This window comes from Mixophyes fleayi, chromosome 3 (assembly GCF_038048845.1).
Source record: "Mixophyes fleayi isolate aMixFle1 chromosome 3, aMixFle1.hap1, whole genome shotgun sequence".
Taxonomy (NCBI): Eukaryota; Metazoa; Chordata; class Amphibia; order Anura; family Limnodynastidae; genus Mixophyes; species Mixophyes fleayi.
In genome coordinates this window covers 250298659-250318247 of record NC_134404.1, presented here as the reverse complement: position 1 = coordinate 250318247, position 19589 = coordinate 250298659, and the positions used below count along the sequence as shown (strand labels likewise).

The following is a 19589-nucleotide window of genomic DNA, read 5'->3' as shown; positions in this document are numbered from 1 at the left end:
TTACACCTTTTATGGTATGCGACACTAGAAAACCCTCTGAAAGTGATCATCTTAGTAAGCCCTTAGTTCCACCCACCAAAACAGAAAAATGCTTATGTTATATATTCTTCTGACAAGTCAGACCCGTTGTAAGAAAAGTGTAAGGTACCTGCTTGGGGAACACAGTTTTATAAATGTGGATCACTTTATATAAATATAGCTGAAAATGTTGTTTCCAAATGAAAAACAGACACCATGGGGTAGATTTACTAAAGCTTTTAAAAGCAAAAGTGGAGGTGTTGTCCATAGCAACCAACCAGATTCCAGGGGTAAATGTATCAAGCTGCAAATTTCAGGTGGGTTTGAAAAGTGGAGATGTTGCCTATAGCAACCAATCAGATTCTAGCTGTCATTTATTTAGTACATTCTACAAAATAATAGCTAGAACCTAATTGGTTGCTATAGACAACACCTCCACTTTTACTTTTAGAAGCTTTAATAAATTTGCCCCCATGTCTGTAAGCACTTGAAGACAGACATAATAGGGTTGGTCTGGGATCGAATCTGTACTGATGGTTGGAAATATCATGCTAGAGGTCTGAGGAGAACTTCTCTGAAACTCCTGTAATGAATCAACTCGAGTTAAAGATAATGTTTAATTAGCTAATTAAGTTATTAAATTAAGTTATTGCAGTGGCAAAAACAGAAAATTATCTTACACAGACTTCTTCATCCATTACAAAATGTTCTGTTCCCAAACTTCCCACTTAACAGATAGCTGCCATAATAAATTCTACCTGCCCCCAGGACCCCATCCCTTCTCACCTTCTTCGCTCCCTCTCCGCCGGCACCTGCTCCCACCTCGCTCACCTCTTTAACCTGTCCCTCTCCACCGGCATCTTCCCCTCCGCCTTTAAACATGCTCTCGTTTCACCCATTCTCAAGAAACCCAACCTTGACCCCACCTCACTCTCTAATCACCGCCCCATTTCCCTTCTCCCCTTTGCCTCCAAAATACTCGAGAGACTTGTCTGCAACCGTCTCTCCACCTACCTCTCTGAACACTCCCTCCTTGACCCTCTCCAATCAGGCTTCCGCCCCCTCCATTCCACTGAAACTGCCCTGGCTCAAGTTACGAATGATCTCCTCTTGGCTAAAGCCATGGGCCACTACTCCCTCCGATTCTCCTCGACCTCTCAGTGGCCTTTGACACCGTTGACCACCCCCTCCTGCTTCACACCCTCCAGTCCATTGGCCTCTCCGGTACCGTCCTCTCCTGGTTCAACTCTTACCTTGCTGACCGTTCCTTCTCTGTTTCCACCTCTGAGTCTCTCTCCCCCTCTTCCTCCCTTCCAGTCGGGGTCCCTAAGGGCTCTGTGCTTGGACCCTTACTATTCTCACTATACACCTCTTCTCTGGGTGCACTCATCAGCTCCTTCGGCCTCAAGTTCCACCTTTATGCTGATGACACCCAACTCTACCTTTCTTCTCCTGATCTCTCTCCCTCCCTTCTCTCCAGGGTATCCGCATGCCTCTCTGCCATCTCCTCCTGGATGTCCTCTAGATTTCTTAAACTCAATCTTGCTAAAACTGAACTCATTGTCTTTCCTCCCTCTCGTACCTCCTTCCCCTCTGACCTCTCTATCACTGTTGACAACTCCTCTATCTCCCCTGTTCCCCAACTCCGCTGCCTAGGTGTCATCCTCGACTCCTCTCTCTCCTTTGCCCCTCACATTCACTCTCTCGCCAAATCCTGCCGTTTCCAGCTTTGCAACATCGCCCGCATTCGGCCCTTCCTCTGCCAGGATGCCACCAAATCTCTCGTCCACTCTCTGATTATCTCCCGCTTGGACTACTGCAGCCTTCTCCTTATCGGCCTTCCCCTCTCTCATCTCGCTCCTCTTAGATCTGTACTTAACGCCGCTGCTAGGCTTATTTTCCTCTCTCGCCATTCCACCTCTGTCTCCTCACTCTACCAAGCCCTTCCCCTACAGAATCCTTTTCAAGCTCCTCACTCTCATTTACAAGGTCCTCGCCAACTCCACTGCTCCCTACATCTCTAACCTTATCTCTATTCACACTCCCTCCCGCCCTCTGCGATCGTCCAACGATCGTCGCCTCTCTTCCCCCCTGATTACCTCCTCTCACGCACGTATTCAAGACTTATCCCGCGCTGCTCCCCTCCATTGGAACAAGCTCCCCCGCTCCATCAGAACATCCCCTAATCTGTCCTCTTTCAAATGAACATTAAAAACCCACCTTTTCCTAAAAGCCTTCCAGTCTCATGCCTAAACTCCCACGGGTCGGCTTCCTCTCTTTCTCATCCCTTCTTCCCTTCTCCCCCTTCCTCGACTCCGTCTCCGTCTCTCCCGTCTCATCCATGTGCCTGTCTGTCTTCCCCTCCCTTTAGATTGTACGCTCCTTTGAGCAGGGCTCTCCTACCTCCTGTTTCCATCACTTTTAACTGCGCTCTCCAGCTACTCAGTTCACCTCCTCTCTAACCCTCTGCCCTCTGTCTCCTCTCGCTTCTCTCTGCTCCCCTCAGTGACTCTTTACCTGTCATCCGTGCACACCCTCTTGGGCAATAGTTACCTGCCTGTACTCACTTTTCCCCTCCCTCTCTTTTTTGCTGTGACTGAGCCCCCAGAGTTATAGTGCTTACTGTTACTTGTACTGTGCTGTTTCACCTTGTACTGTGCCATTGTTTGTCCTTGTACGGCGCTAAGGATACTTTGTGGCACCCTATAAATAAAAATTAATAATAATAATAATATTTTGTATGAGGTGGAAAGGAGTTGGATTGAAATTCTTTGGAAAGAGTCAGGTTGGTATAGGGATGCCAGTGACACAAACAAATACACAAGCTCTTTATTCCAATTCTCCATAACAAATCTCCAGTTACATGAGTCTTCAACATACATTTTTCATGCTTTGTAGTAATTTAAATGTAAAATGTGCAGGTTGTTGCTCATAAAATAGGGCACGCAGCATTACAAAAAAATGAATGTAATGCCAGCACTGCTCTGTGAATTGTTCCATTGCAATCATTTGAAAACATTAACATAAAGAATTGTGTGTATGAGGGCTAAACCTGAGAAAGCTGTTATTTTGATAAACACGGGTAAGGTTGGTCATAGCACAAGGTGGTGTTGTGGAAAAAAAAAAAAAAATTGGTTCATTTGGATGCCCTGTTTCTTGAACCCATAGTACCAGTGGAAAAACCACGGACATTATAACTATATGTTATCAATCAACATTAATGGGTAAAAAAAGAATGAAAGTTTTTTTTCCCTGTTTGTTTGTCTTATTGCATATAATTTATATTTAGTGTCTACACCCGCCTACGCAATTTTGCTTATATTTTTTGGCAACATAAAAGCATGAGACCTCATCAAAGCAAGGTTTTTAAGAATTTCATAGCTAAGTATAAATATTAGTGGCTTTGCAATGCATGTAAATCCATGTTTGTGTAAATAGAGTACAACATTTTTTTTTTTTATTTGCTCTCACTGATTAGAGGTATCAGTGATCAGGTCAGATGTTGAAATCAGAAGATACATTACATGTCCACACAGCTCACCTTTTATACAGTTCCGAAATAGTCTATTTTTAGAATAAGGATGTACTCAATTTACACAAACATGGATTTACATGCATTCCAAATCCACTAATATTTATACTTAGCTATGAAATTCTTAAAAACCTTGCTGTGATTTCCTGGATCTTATTTCAGAAGTAGGAGACTCACTAGCAAGTCAAAAGGTCTGACTGGCATAAATACTTCAAACAGTCGCCGAATACACATTTCCACAGAACAAAAAAAACCCCAAAATAAGCTACTTCCCCACATCACAATACACCAAAGGCTTCGTAAACACAGGCTCATTGTATCAGATATATACATCAGAAATAGGCATATCCTATAGCAAGGTTAAACAGAAGAAACAATGTTTCTACCCTGGTCTCAGAGATAACAATTTCCTGTCTCACAATATACACACACAATATCAAAATAAGTGCACGCACTCACTTGAGTTACAAATAGATAATCTTCCTAAACGAAGCCTAACATGGAGGCTGGATGACACCCTTTTACTTAACCCTAAGAAATGCTTGGAGCTAGTGGAGGCACTTAATGATTTGCTGTGACTGAGTCCCCTGATTAACCTCCATCCATAGTCTGAGAGGCGCATAAAGCCACAATCCGCGGACGGCTCATTAGCATCGCCTCTGCTCGACATAGAGAGGAAAAAGAGCCGATAGCTACACTAGAGACTAGACTTATCTCCCTCCTTGCTCAGCACCAGGGTTCCTTGGACCCATCGCACCTGCGGAAGCTGACGGCAGTGAGGGGCCAGCTCAACGCAGTTCTATCCAAAAAAACAGACGGAGTCTTAAATGGACCCAGCAGCTCTTCTACGAAAAGAGTGATAAGGCAGATTCTCTTTTAGCCAGGAGGCTGCGACAGAGACGTACGCGTAATACGATTACATCAATTAAAAACTCAAAGGGTGCAGTGACATACAACCCGAGTCAGATAGTGAAGGAATTCCAGACATATTATTCGTCGTTATATAACTTAGATGCCTCATCTCCACCCCCCCCTGATTAAGAAGACAGAATAAATACTTACCTACGCTCTTGCCAACTTCCGCGGCTCTCTGAAGCAGAGATTAAATTCCTTATTTTAGATATAACAGAGGAGGAAACCATTGCTGCCATACGTGGCATGAAAGTGTCCTCTGCTCCGGGCCCAGATGGCTTCCTAGCCAAATACTATAAAAAAAATTGTAGGTGTCCTTAGCCCTAAACTCACCACATGGTTTAATGCCATCCTTGACGGAGCCTCCTTTGACCCGGTGACGACCCGAGCTCGGATATCAGTAATCCCAAAAGAGGGTAAGGACACCTCCCTTTGTAGCAGCTACCATCCCATATCACTTCTAAACGTTGAACTCAAGATATATGCTAAAACTCTCGCAAATAGGGTTAATTCTGTGCTCCCCAGGCTAATACACCCAGATCAAGTCGGGTTTGTCCCGGGTCGACAGGCTGCGGACAATACTAGGCGGATCATAGATCTTATCCAACATATTAATGATAACAAACAACCCTCTCTCCTCATGTCACTTGACGCAAAGAAGGCATTTGACCGCGTTGGCTGGCCCTTCATGATGCAGGCTTTAGCGGCGTACGGCTTCCAAGAACGCTTTCTCAAGGGAGTGTCAGCCCTGTACTATAACCCATCGACCTCTGTCCAGGTGAACGGAGGCTCCTCTCCATCTTTCATTATCCAAAACGGAACCCGACAATGGTGTCCCCTATCTCCCCTTCTATTTGCCTTGATGATAGAACCGCTAGCTACGAGAATTCGTATAAATCCTAATATAACGGGGATACAACTACCTTCCAGTACCCGTAAGATAGCCCTCTATGCGGACGATATTCTCCTTACCCTAAATAACCCTTTAACTACTCTCCCCAACCTATTTCAAGAGCTTGAAATCTTTTCCATAATATCAAACTTTAAGATAAACTGCTAAAACAGATATCCTCGATCTCCATATTCCCCCTAAGTTAAAGCAACTCCTAAAACTAAATTTCCCCATTCATTGGAATTCCGGACACATAAAGTACCTGGGCATAGCCCTCACCAGAAAGGTGGAAAATATCTACCAAGCTTATTAACCCCCCCTCCCCCCCCCCGCCCTCATAGCCTGTATTAAAAAAGACCTAAAAACATGGGTCAAACTCATGATATCCTGGGTGGGACGGATTACGTCTGTGAAAATGAACTTGCTCCCAAGATTATTATACCTCTTCCATGCTCTCCCTATCAGGGTCCCTCCCTCTATCCTGAAAATGTTACAAACCCTAATAATGCGGTTTATATGGTCAAACAAGAGACCCAGGGTATCTGCTCGCATTCTACAGCGCTCTCCCACGTTGGGTGGTCTTGGCATTCCTAGCATACGCATCTACTATTACGCTGCAAGGCTGGCCCAGTGTGTACAATGGCATTCTCCCCCTGGAACTAGGGTATGGGTGGACATAGAGTCAGACGTGCTGGGTGGCTCACCGATGTGCTCTGTTTTGTGGCTACCAGCCGCACAGCGTCCGGTCTTTGTTCGAGCCCATCCAGTTCTGTCCCTATCTCTATCATTTTGGTCTAGATGCAATCGTTTAGCTTCCCTCTCTCCCACTCCTTCGATTCTAGTACCCCTATGGTCTAACCCAGCTTTTACGCCTGGGTTATCTCGCACTATGTATACGAAATGGGCAGGTGAGGGCAAACTACTGTTACTCAATCATATAACCAGGACAGCAATATTTCCACAATTCTCGGAGTTGGTGGAACAGTGTGGCTTTGTTCGGGACAGTTCAATCAGTATCTTCAGATTAGACATTACCACCAAACAGTCAAAGAGCTCAGCTCTCTTCCAGTCCGACCACCACATTTGAGAATCTGTGTCTTTTGGGCCCAGCCTCCAAAGGTCTCAGTTCTATTCTTTATAATACCTTACTTCCTACCACCCTGCCTGTTAAGGATCGTTTTCAGACGCAGTTGGAGGCTGACCTGGGGACCGTGCTGGACCAGGAAAAATGGTCAGATGTATTTGATTGTACGGCTCATTGTTCTATAAATGTCCGCATTAAAGAAAATGTCAACAAACTGTTACATAGATGGTATTATGTCCCCTCGAGGTTACAAAAAATATTTCCACAGGCCAGCGCTGACTGCTGGAGAAACTCTGGTCAGACGGGAACATTCATGCATATATGGTGGGACTGTCCCGGGATCCGGCCGTACTGGGCAGCAGTTCTTGCACTAGCCTCAGCAATCCTAAATGCTCACATACCACCTGACCCTAAGCACATTCTACTACCGTTACCCCTCCCAGACCTCACCAAATCTGAGCATAAACATTTCAGGCACATCATCAGCGCTGCCAAATGTCAAATAGCGGCCTCTTGGAAAAGCTCCACACCACCAACACTTTAGATGGTTAGCAGTCGGATCTGGCATACTTACCAGATGGAGCACATCACCAGTGTGCTGAGGGGCTCCTCCGTCTCCTTCTACAAAATCTGGTCCTCATGGGCCTTATATCACAATCAACCTCCACTCCAGTTCTAGTGGAATCTAAGCAGGGAAAGATATTCGTAAGCAAGCTCTTGTTTACTATTGCTTGATGCGTGAATCATTAACCCCACCCCCGATCCCTCTGGTCCTTACATATCCTCCCCCTTCCATTCATTATCCCCCCACCCTCTATACCCTACAATTTTGAAATGTTAAAATAACATCTTTACAATGTTAGAGAAATATACAATTATCTCCCAAGTACGAGAGAACCATGAGAGTGTTTAAGTGTCCTGTTGTATGTAAACACGTGTTTTCTACCACTGATTAACCTCTCGAGATTGTGTAATGCCTTTTCTATTGAAAAAAAATATGTTTCTAATAAAAAGTTTAAAAAAAATAAATAAATAAGTGCACGCGCAATTACATAAATAAGTGCCCTGCGCTATTTGCTTTAAATACATTTTTACCAAAAGTTATTTAATAGTGATCCAGTCACAGGTATTATAAGGGCAGACTGCTTAATAATTATAGGCTTGTGATGTGTTAAATGACCGAAAAAAACATGTGGATTATGCGTTTTCCTATTCTGGATGAATGCATTGCCTGGTGGGTGACTTATTCATACTCCTTCCACTTTTTGTTGCCTCCCTATGACTCAGTCTCTATATTGTATCAAATGATCATAATAGACAGGATGCTTTTAGAATGATTGAAACATCAGGAGAATATGGATTGTAATTGTGCACATGCTATGAGCTACCTGATGTGGTTATATGTTTCATTAGATAGAAAGCAGTAGAAAATCAATAAAAATAATGATTGCATTGCTACAAAGTCTACCTTATCTCCTTAGTCACATAGATTGACAATATTTGTGGTGGTGGTGGTGGTGGGGGTTAAAATTTGCTCAACAGCATATAACCATGTTAGAAAGTGAAAAATGTATGGTGTAACTATTAATAGTCACTGTACAGACTGTACAAGGTATTCCAGAATGTTGTCCAATATCCTTAATTACCTATAGTAGGATTTGTATTACTTATATCCCTTTAAAGGGGTATATAATCTGCACAAAATGAAATAGTATATGTATATTACATAATATATGTGCCTTGACAATGGTAGCCATACTTGCCCACTCTCCTGGAATGTCCGGGAGTCTCCTGAATACTGTGCAAATCTGTGCCCAAATGGTATATGATCACCTTCTTCCAGGGGTGTGTGTGTATAAGCTCTCTCACAGCTGTGTTGGGAAAGAGAAAAAGTACATAGGATGCACTGCGTGTTGGTATAGTGACATTCATTATTCATGGGGGCTCACATTTTGCGATCATTCAGTGAAGCATCCATTTTTTTTTGTTTTTTACTTGGTTTTTACTCTACAAAGAAAATCTAAAATAGTGTGAAACCATACAGTACCCATTTAAATTCAACAGTCAGTTGTAATCACATGGTGGAGGAATATTAAAAGTCCATATTAAACTCCAGAGTGCCTTATCACAATCTGCAGACCAGTGGCAGAACTACCATTGGTGCGACAGGTGCAGTGCATCGGGGCCTATGGAGATAATGGGGTCCTATGCATGCTAGATGTAAAGGTTCTGGGACGCCAGTTCCCTCCTCCCCATTTCCCTGCAATAGGGCCCACAGCACGCTAGTTCCGCCTCTGCTGCAGACACTGTACTTTTGTTCTTTATAAACCCTTCAAGTGTGCGCTATTTTTTCCCCATTACCTGATTCATCTGTTTTGACATTTTAGATTTAAGTAATGTACCAGATGTCACGATTGCTAATCTGAAAAGGAGCAACATCGATGATGCTTTGGATCAGGTGCAGTGCAGGCCGAGAACTGATCAAACGTATAAGGTAAGGAAGCTGAAGTTAGTAACCTGGTCTCTTGGGGGTTGACTGTATGTATTTAATGAGAGAGATACTTAAAAGTCTAATGTTTGATCTCCAATATACATGTGAATTAATACATAGTTTTACTTTTGAGGTTTGATACTGTAGTTCTTTTTTTTGTCTCTTTTCCACCATTGCAAAAAAAGTGTGTAACTTTGGTCATCAGTGATCTCTGTGTCAGGGGTCAGTACACAACAGCGTTTCACTTGCATGCATGATGCACCGCAGATTTGCACATTTGAGGAACACATAGAAAGAATATAAGCTCTCCTGAAGGACTGTAGACTTGACAAATCACTATTAATCAAATATCTAGGAATAATAGGAATATTATGTGTGCCAAATAGAATGATTAACTACTTTTGATATTTTTTTAATTTGCTTCAATCACTTCTTTGTAATGTCATCTGCTAAATGAGCATTGCTGTTGTTAGGTTAGGGCTACACAGGTGATTGTGACCTGCAGTCTTCTTTTTCGCCACCCTATTAGCAGATGTGGTGGGTGGCTTATCATATGTTTGCAAATGTGTGTAACTGAGAATTCTGTATTTTTATGTACAAGTAAAAAAGCAGTTCTTTAATAGTTCATAGCAGTGTGCAGAGTGATTTTTCTCTAGTGTTTTTCCATTTTGGATAACCCCACCCTTTCAAACACCTGCTGTGAAAGTATAAATTGATTGAGCAACTTCCATTTCTGTTTTGTTGTTTGAGAGGCATGTTCTGTTATCAGCAGCTGAAGGAGAGCGCAGGTGCTGTATTGCCATTTGGAAGCTACTGGGTACGTTAGCTCTCAATTTAAAAAACACATGAATGGTCAAAAAGTTTGTGTTCATTCACTTTACCTTCTATAACATGTGTACTCCATATGATTAATCTGACAAAATGTATTCTATTGGACTGCTTATACATGTTGCAGTCTTGTGTCAATCTGAAGTGACCACTGTTTGGTGAGTTTACTTCCGACAGTTGCAGTTGAGAGTGCAAACAGTCTTTTTCCGATTGATTGCCATTGTAGACTAGGCTTTAGCTTGCAGGATAGCATGATGCTTTTGTTAAAAGCATTATCCATTATCATATTCTGACATTACATCTTCATATCCTCATTCCTACCCATCTCATGCCTCAATTCCATGCTAGACTTTAGGTTATCCATCCTTAGTTGCTATCTTATAATGTTTCCCTCAATTGTTGTTCCTAGTTTTTATTTCACTTTCTTGTGTTATCCATTCATAGCAAATTGTTTCTAATCTCCAGGGACTATCTTTATTTTTTAAAATGTATTCCTGGATTTTAATGTTCTGAAAATGTAGCTATGTTTTTTTGAAAAACTACCATATTTCTTTAAGACTTTGCAGCTACACCTGAGGTGCGCACTCTCACTTTTTTTTTTTTTTTGAGCTTTAAAGTGACCCTTTTTCCCACAAGGGGGTTAAGCAATACCTTTTTAGAAACGCATGAGATCACATTGTGAGACTAAAAAAGTAGACTGAACCGTTCAATCAGTAAGTTATCATGTGACTGGCATGTCAAGCTTGTAAACTGACCTAACCATTCAGTTGCAGATTAACCTGCTACACGGATTATATAATCACAATGTTCTCTTCGTCCAAGAACCAAAGGGTGGAAAATATTCTGCTGAATTGAACGTAAACAGTACTGCTTCTGTTATTATAAGTACACCAAAATACAAAATAAATAATATAACAGATACTTCAAACTACAAACTGCATTCACAATAAGACAAACTGAAGCAGTTGTCACAGACAGTGGCATGTTCCAGGCTATCACAAGAAAAGCTACTATGTTTCTGTATGTATTTAATGGGGCCTCACTAGTTCTAAAAAAAAAATGAAAATACCTTTCATTGTTGTGGTGTTGCTATGTTATTCTATTTAGCAAGCATAATGATGAGCGTAATAAATAGTACATGAAAACATCATCTGACTATTACATTACATGGTCAGGATATTCCAAGCAAAAAGAAACAGAAAAGAAGTAAACCCTAAAAAAAAAACATCACTGTGATGTGTAGTAATGATTCATGACTTCTAACTCCTCCTTTTTCTCAGTGTAAATTGAAAGACACACTAGCATATCACTAGTTAGTTTACAGGTAAATTTATTACTGTCCCATTTGTGTATAATAGACCAGATACCCTTGAACTTTAGCCATGCAATCAATATGGCAGCTTCCACTCAATCAATGAATGCAGATATGTGACTCCTTTTGCAAAATTCCCACATATTTAAGTGAACTTTTGCAGATAAAGGACCTCATTTAGAGTCCGTTTAAGAACTGTAGGAGTGGGAGTGTGTCGCAGCTTGGAAGGGTATTACGATGGCAAGCAACCCTAGTCTCGTTCCACTCGTAATACCATACAGAGCTGCGAGCAGTTCCTGCAGCTAGCTAACCGCTTGCGCCACTTAATTCCTGCCACACAGCTTTAGCCCTTTTTTGACGTGTGTTGCGTCTGCGCCTCTCTGCGACTAGGACTTATTTACATGGGCACGCTTACACAATTCCGCATTCCGTCCATTCTCTCGTAGTGAGCCGCAAGCTGTCGCAAATGTTAATTGCGTCCAAGATGTAGGCGGATATGGTGCTTTCTGCACATGCGTTATAGTGGTTTTTTGTTGGATGCGCCTAAAACGGACTTTGCGTCCGACTCTAAATGAGGTCCAAAGTGTAAATAAATTGTAATTATATATTTTTTATTTTTTTTTACTAAAATTCTATGGTTCTTTCACACATTCCTCATTTTCCCTCTATCAAATTTGTGTTCCTTTCAATGTAGAAAATCTCTGACTGGGCACTGAGTGTGAGGTCCGTGCACCTGGATGTGCAAATCTGAGAAAAGAAATTGTTACATTTGTCTCTGCTCTGTCTTGTATAGCCTCAGTCAGCTGTGTATATTACCTTTGTACTCCTAATAGAGATCAATAAATTATTTTTCAAGCTCTATTTGATCAGTTTTCTAGGTTGAACAAACTATTAGTTGTGGGGAAAACGGTGTGTTTGTGGCTGTGTGAGTCAGATTTTACACTTTGGTAAAAAGATATATTTATATATCACTTTAGAGTGCTACTGGTTTTTAAAGCAGTCTCAATATTTTCCCCTTATTTGTCTGTACTTGTTACATTTTGCAGTAACTTATAAATGGGCAAGTTTATCAGCTAACAGGGGATTTGTGGCTTGTAGTCCTACATGTACTGTTGTGGATGAGATTTAGCTTTTTTCGTTTGTACAGCAGCTGTAACTGCCCTTGACAGCTCTGCAATTTTACAGAACAGTGAACAATAGGGATCTTTCTTATCAAGGATGCCTATTACTGTCAACTTTCTCTCTCCACCGTATTTATTTTAAGTGAGTGTGTTGCTAGCAGGATGGAGGATGAAATTATGTAACACCAGTGACGTTACTGCTTTTAGTGAGAAGTATTTAATTTATTATCTATCCAATACGAAGGCACAGTATAGCTCTGCCTCTTTCTCTGCAAGAGAAAAAAAGGAACCGTTTGCATGCTGTTCTGTGGCTGCACAAAGATATAGTAAATCAGAAGCTCTCAATGTTACATCATTTTAGATTATGCATGCCAATTATACAGTACTTCTTTCTAGTAAGTGTTAACTGGCTGTCAGGGTTCGGACATTTTGTAACGTACCACTACAGTGTTGCTCAGGCAAAGCTATGGAGATGAGGGGGGTGAGGATCCCAACTATCTGTCAGAGGTTCTTTCATGAACGAGAGGTTGGTGGCGCTAGGCGAAGCAGCCAGTATGGGGTGACTTTACAGCACTGCAAGAGCATTGCTCATTTCCTTACAGTCAACAGCTGTATACCTGTTCACTTATTTTGGGTGTATGGAAACAGATTTGATTTACTTCATAGAACAAGTAAGTGAAAAAAGCCAATTTTTCTAGTATGGTTATGCTTATTTAGTTGTTTTGTGCAAAAGACATAAACTGCCATTGTGTGCTTTTTCTTTCTTTTCTTTTTAACATACAGCATTAGCTTATATGTTGTGTGTAGATATATACAAATGTGCATGTCAGTCAGTCATAAAAATACCCAAATTCCACACATAATCTTTTAGTATTTCAGTGTACAGTAAAAATGATTACTCAATTGGGTTTACCTTTACTAAATTCATCATGAAATCCTTATTAAATGTAAAACTTTAATAATTCTAAGGATTGCAGATTTTTGCATGTGCATAATTTATTCTCTTTAGTTTATTAAGGGCATTTTTAGTACATTTAATTCTTTTTTTATTATTATTTTAGAATTCCAATCAATTGTAAAAAATACATTTGTCTGTAGGTCATTGCATTACTTATATACGTATCTTGTCTGTTAAGTGGTAAACCATTGCAGGTGTTTACTTTTGGAGATTTGGAGACAGAGTTTATAATTAACCATTTAATGTTAGTAGTTTAAACAATGAAGCAGAAGATAGTTTTATAGTGTCACAATTCTGAGTTGCTATTGGCAAGTCAATTCAAGATTTTGAAATGAAGGTGAGAGAAAGCAAGAAGTTGAAGCCAGTGCTTCAGCAATGAGAACGACATTGTACAGATTTCATGCAGTTTTACTATGATAAGTCAAGTGGGTTGTTGACCTATATTGTATCAAGAAGATAATTTTAATATAAATATATATTGTTTACTTTGTCGGAACTGCTTTTAATCTTCAGATTACTTCATGTGTTCACTAGTTTCTAAGTTTGGCCTTCAGCTTGTGTGGGATATTTCAAAATGCTAAAAGTCCACAGGTGGTAATGAAAATAAGGCCTTAACAATTATCCATCACTGTATCACTGATTAAAAGACACCTAAACTTAAAATAATTGAAAATAGAAAATAAAAACTGGTTTATATAAAATAGTTAATATGGTTCACAGGTAAAAGTTTTAAGATTCCATCAGAAGTGAAGATATGTAAGAAAATATCATGTATGGAGACATTTCCTAAGCATAGCAGAATTCCTAGCAGCAATCCCATTAAAACATTTTGCAGTTAGCCTCTCCTCTGGTTGTGGCTGATAACAGAGGATAATAGATTACAGTTGGTTGCATAACAAATGTAAATACAATGTGAAATAGCTCAACTTCTGTCAAGATATGGGAAATGCTATACATATATCTGTCAATGATATTAGTTTCCCCTTTTATGTAATGTAGCCTGAGTTTTAGGATAATGGTTCTTTATGATGTGATATATACATAATACTCCTCAGTGGTACAGACCACCATGAATGTAGATGTTAGCAGAAATGAAGTGCTCAAATTACTTTAGTTTATATCCATAAAATGACATTTGGTTGAAGTCTCGATGCAAGTTTTTATGCACTGTAGCAAGTATAGCAGCAGTATCAGGATTGTTTTAGCCTAAACACTTCTGGAGTAGAGCCATTTTAGAAAGTATTTTGTATAAGGCACCAGGAGGGTTACAATTGTTTGCGGTTTTGTTTTTTTCTTCATTTAATGAGAATCTGTTTCCTCTGGTTTTGGTGACATTAATGTTTCAAGACTTCAGGCTCCTGTCATAAGCATGTGGAACAATCTAGAAACTTATGATAAAAGATCTGTCAGAATTAGAGTGCACAAAATGATTGTATTAAACGGAGACAGATAATGTAATTTTGCCTCTTTTCACAATTTGGTGTGAAAAGTTTAGACATTTAACTAGCGACATTTAGCCTTAAGCGTTCTCTGTCCTACACAAATTCACCACACAGCAGAATGAGCTGATTATTGCTGTGCCAGTTATTCATAGACTGTAAATTCTGTGACATATGAATTTGCAAACCGTGTGGGATGGCATTGTGCGGAATGGCAAAACAAAAGCGAAACTTGAGGATTGAATTTCCTGACCTTCACACCTGTGAAACAACCTGTTCCTCCGCCAAACCTAATTGCAATTTTGCTCATCTGTAAATTGAGGTGTGTGTTTGTGCTCTAGTAATGCAAACCTTAATTAAAATAATTTAAAAATGGTTTGATACTGACGTATCTTGGACGCTGGCTACGTAATTATATATTTTAATATTTACCAAGCATCTATGAAATCCCCCGCCCCCTATTTCTTTTGGTGATAGAATATGACTGACATTTTAAAATTTATATAAAATTAGAAATGATACTGACATATTTTATAACTATCTCATACTGGAGGAAAGTGTGATGCATTTTTTGGTGTCTGTTTTTTTTTTTATTATTTTTTATATTGATCAAATACCAAATAAAATATATAATTTTATTATCATAGTTGTCTTTTTGAAGCTGGTCACAACCAACCAGATGCTACCCTCTACGGTGCTGGATGTTACCCCCTATTCAAACTTCTCCTTTCCCCTTACTGTGAAAAATAAACGCACTGAGTATCTTTTATAAGGCTTTTAAATTAGAAACAAATAATTTGAAATATTTCTATATTAAGTTTGAAGTAAAACTTAGATATGGTTCATGCTTGTTTTGACTTTCCACTTAAGATTTGTCAGAAAGTAATAGTGGGATTAAGTATTTCCTCCTCTTTCATGCCAAATGGGAAAATACACATCACACATTTCTAGGGCATGACAAAAAGATGTCAGTTTGGAAAAGTAACTCAAGAGGAAAGCATGGCACATATGCTTTCTTTTTTCTTTTCTTTTTTTTTTTATATGAGAAGCTCACCCCTCATAAGCAGCTTTTTAAAGATCTGTAGACGTGGGTTAAGTAAATAATAAGGCAAATAGTGAGTAAAAGATGCACCCTTTTATTACATATGAAAACACACAATAATAGCAAAAAATGTGATACCAGAGGGTTCACCACACTGCAAACCATACACTCCTGTGTGTATGTGTCTCGGTCACTCTGATTTACAGCCCCAGCTGCTGAGCCACGCTCTTCACTCTTCTACCCGCTTGGTAGGGACGGAGTTTGATGTCGTCCTGCTTTTTACAGGTACACAAAGAAAACATAGTACACTGAGATTTTAATGTCAATACAGGACCAGTCCAATAGGAGTAGTCAGTCTTGTTATGCAGCAGCTCTCCCTGCTTCCTTTGTCTCACTTTAAAACCTTCTTCTGTTCTCTTACCAGGGCTGCCTGACAAAAAACAGCAGTCCTGCGCTCACTTGCAGATGCCCCTACTTTGGAATGTGCTCAAGATAGCTTTTGTTTTAGGCAGCGGGAAAATAGTTAATTAACATAAGATTAGCTGTGTGTAAATTACAAAATGCCAAGATCTCAATACAGTTAATGCATTACAAGGTACTAACAAGGATAACAAAGTAGGATAAAGTAATGAACCTACCTGGCATCAGTTAAGAATATCTAATAGTAGGGAGCGTGGCTTGGACGCCATAGTGTGAGGATGCGATTATTTAAAGCACCTGTGATCGCTATACAGCCCCAGTTTAATCGAAGCTTGTTGACACCCCAAAGCAACACCAAACTCCAGACAGTTGGTCCCCCTACTTCCTGGGTTCGGATGAGGCATCTGCAGCTCGTTTTTGGGCATATTTTAGTGGGCTGCACCTTATGGACTACTCTACCTCCTAGGCCTCCACCACCGCTGCGTTTCCCGCACAGCCCAGCAGTCCCTCGAGCATCCCACACACTTACCTGTGCTCCGAAGACGACTCCTTGAATGCCAGGAGGGGCCCCTTCCATCTGTGAAGTATACTGTTGCTGATGTCGTCTGGTTGGGTCTGTTGCCGGGAGAAGCGGAGAGGAGGTCTCTACCCCCGCAGCTACTGCTATGCATTGAAGCCTGGGAGGATTGCCGAGTCCTGCTAAATCTCTGAGCCCATTCTGCTTGCTGTCCTTGTGGACTGTCGTCCTGCAGCGTACCCTGGACCACCACAATGAGTACCTTGTCATCTGGAGAGGACTTGTCTGGTCAGGCCAATCTGATTGTGTCGATCAGCTCCCTGTCTCCCTGTTCCTTCACGCTATGTGGGACTCTGCTGCCATCTGGTGGTCTTGAGCTGCTATTACTTGCTTTAATCCCAAGTATAAACCTGCAATACTATACACCTGGCTGATGTCTACTGCCATCTGTTGGTCACCAATATTCCAAAAAATTTAACACCAATTATTAGCCTCTACTTTAACATTTCGCAGCTGGTCTGCGCAGCACCAAGTGGTTACTTAAGGCAAGTTGTTAAGCCCCATAGTTATATAGTGGGAACAAGCGCTCAATTTAGTGATACAAAACCACACACCTTGTCATGAGCAGCACATAGAGAGACTCTCTGCCAAGGGCCCAATATCAATCCTGTATTTAAATTCTATAGCGCTCAGTGGCAGTACATATAACCACACATACCAAATACCATATAACACGAAATTTCATGTGGTTTCCTACGTTGTTGAGCGTACACTATGTAGAACTTGATTACATTCATGCACTTACTAACATGCAGTAAAATCCCCTTTGGGGTGATCTGATTGTTAGTATATATTTATATATAAGCTATAAGCTGGATATAGCGTTGATCCACAGGGTAAAAATATATATTGAACAGTACCGTTGTAAACTCAAACTTAGATGATAATGTTACTCCACATGGCAAATCAGTCCTCCAAGGGCTGTAGGAGATATATCATCCATTTGGAAGAGCTGTATTACTGATTACAAATCCACCGTCCGATGGTAAGCGCTGTTGATAATCTCTATGTTCAGTCAGAGAACCGCGAATGATGCTGGGTAATGTAGTCCATATATGGGATGTAGCAATGGATCATCTAGCCCTAACTTTTCATAGATATAATGCTGACATAATCATTATCTGACTTGCTTTACAGCAAATGGTCCGTTAAAACGTAATGAAGTGGCTATATTATTTAGTAGTAAAGATACTTATGTGCATAAGACTACCATAACAGATAAAACGGGTAGATATTTGATCTAATCTGTCTGTTAGAAAATAAGCCAGTGACCTTGGTCTCACTTTATGCCCCAAATTCTCGGAAGATCCCCTTCTTAAAAGGAGTGTTCCGGGAACTAGAGGAACACAGAGGGCAATTTGATCATCATGGGAGACTTTAATCTAGTTGCAGACCCTAGACTAGATAAATGCTCCCCTTCTCCATCTTCTCCCCATGCCCCCACCCTTCCTGTTATACCAGGACCCTCATTAGCTTTCTCTAAATTACTGGCAGAATACAACCTGTACGATTTCTAGGGAACCTCAGAACCGAGTGGCAGGGACTACACCTATTACTCTTCAGTCCATAATTCATATTCCCGCATAGACCTCTCCCTCACCGATAAGTGGGCACTACAGGCCACTAAATAAATTAAAATCTTACCAATGTATTGGTCTGATCACGCTCCAATTTAGTGGATATGGCATAGAGAGAGCGCATATGAACCTCCTAGGCCCTGGCGTATGCCGACATACCTATTGCTCTTCATCAATATTGTCAAAACAATTCCCCAGAGGACACTAATTTTTTTTATTTCTGGTGCGCTTTGAATGCAGTTTTAAAAGGTGTGACTATTCGGACAGGATCCCGTCTACAAAGAGCCAATGCACACTACCAAAACTGAGTTAGAATTAAAACTCCAAACCCTAGAATCCCAAAATAAGGAGCGCCCCTATACTGAATTGAAAAATGACCAACCTTAGGCAAAATTTCTATGTCGCAGGGAAGCTTTTAGCTAGAAAGTGTAGGGGTCAACGTGCTAAATACAGAATTCAACATCTGGTGGATGAAATGGGACAAAAAGTTTCTAACCCTAAAACTATAGCTAATATGTTTGCTCAGTGCTATGCTAAACTCTATCATTTGAAAAATGATAGTTTAACACATCAATCAACTCCATCAGACATAGTTGGTTTCCTAAGTAGATTACATATCCCTAAAGTAGAGCCGGAGACTTCGGAATCCTTATCTGTCCCCTGGTCCCAAGCCGAAATCCAGATCATAGTTAAAAACCTCCCAAGGGACAAAGTCCCAGGTCCTGATGGCTATTCCAATGGCTTTTATGCTACGTTCCCGGAGGATCTCCTCCCAATATTGGAGCAACTTGTTAACGTGGGGACCACATAAGGGACATTTTCCGCTAAGATGTTAAAATCTCAAGTGTTACCATACCCAAAGCGGGGAATGACCCAGCATCTTGTCTCAATTATAGGCCAATTGCCTTTCTGAATTCAGATATTAAAATATATGCTAAATTGATAGCAAATTGATTCAACTGGCTTCTCCTGAGTCTGATTCACCTAGACCGAGTGGGATTTGTTTGAGGGCGTCAGGCCTCAGATAATAGGCGAAGAGTGCTTAATATTATACAATGGTTCTCAGAGGTTCATTCTGAACTTAGTCCTCTCTCTTGATGCAGAGAAGGCAGATTACATTGGGGCTACATGGAAGAGGCCCATTTCCGGTTTAGATTCCAGGGTGTATTTTTGGAAACCATTTCGGCCCTATATTTCAACCCAATAGCTAAGGTGTTTAGCAACGAATTCCTGTTGGATAAATTTATGATTACAAACGGAACTCGACAAGATTGTCCCTTGTCCCCATTCATATTTATCCTGGCGATGGAACCCCTTGCCATTAGATCCTCACATCTGTTCTCTGGTGTCACTGTCAAATATATCTTGCATAATCTTTTTGTTTGC

The 19589-nt window shown here is 40.7% G+C and overlaps 1 protein-coding gene across 5 annotated transcripts in view; it reads left to right on the top strand.

Moving 5' to 3' along the window:
• The window catches only part of TIAM2 (TIAM Rac1 associated GEF 2), a 324497-nt gene that overhangs the window by 254845 nt on the left and 50063 nt on the right, over window positions 1-19589 (top strand). For 3 of the 5 annotated variants that reach the window (XM_075203392.1, XM_075203391.1, XM_075203393.1), the window contains one exon: window positions 8826-8932. In XM_075203392.1, coding sequence (XP_075059493.1) covers window positions 8826-8932 — 107 coding nt within the window. Of the gene's footprint in view, window positions 1-8825; window positions 8933-9594; window positions 9747-12612; window positions 12862-19589 lie in introns of those variants that run through there. The other 2 variants (XM_075203395.1, XM_075203396.1) reach the window with 2 other exon arrangements.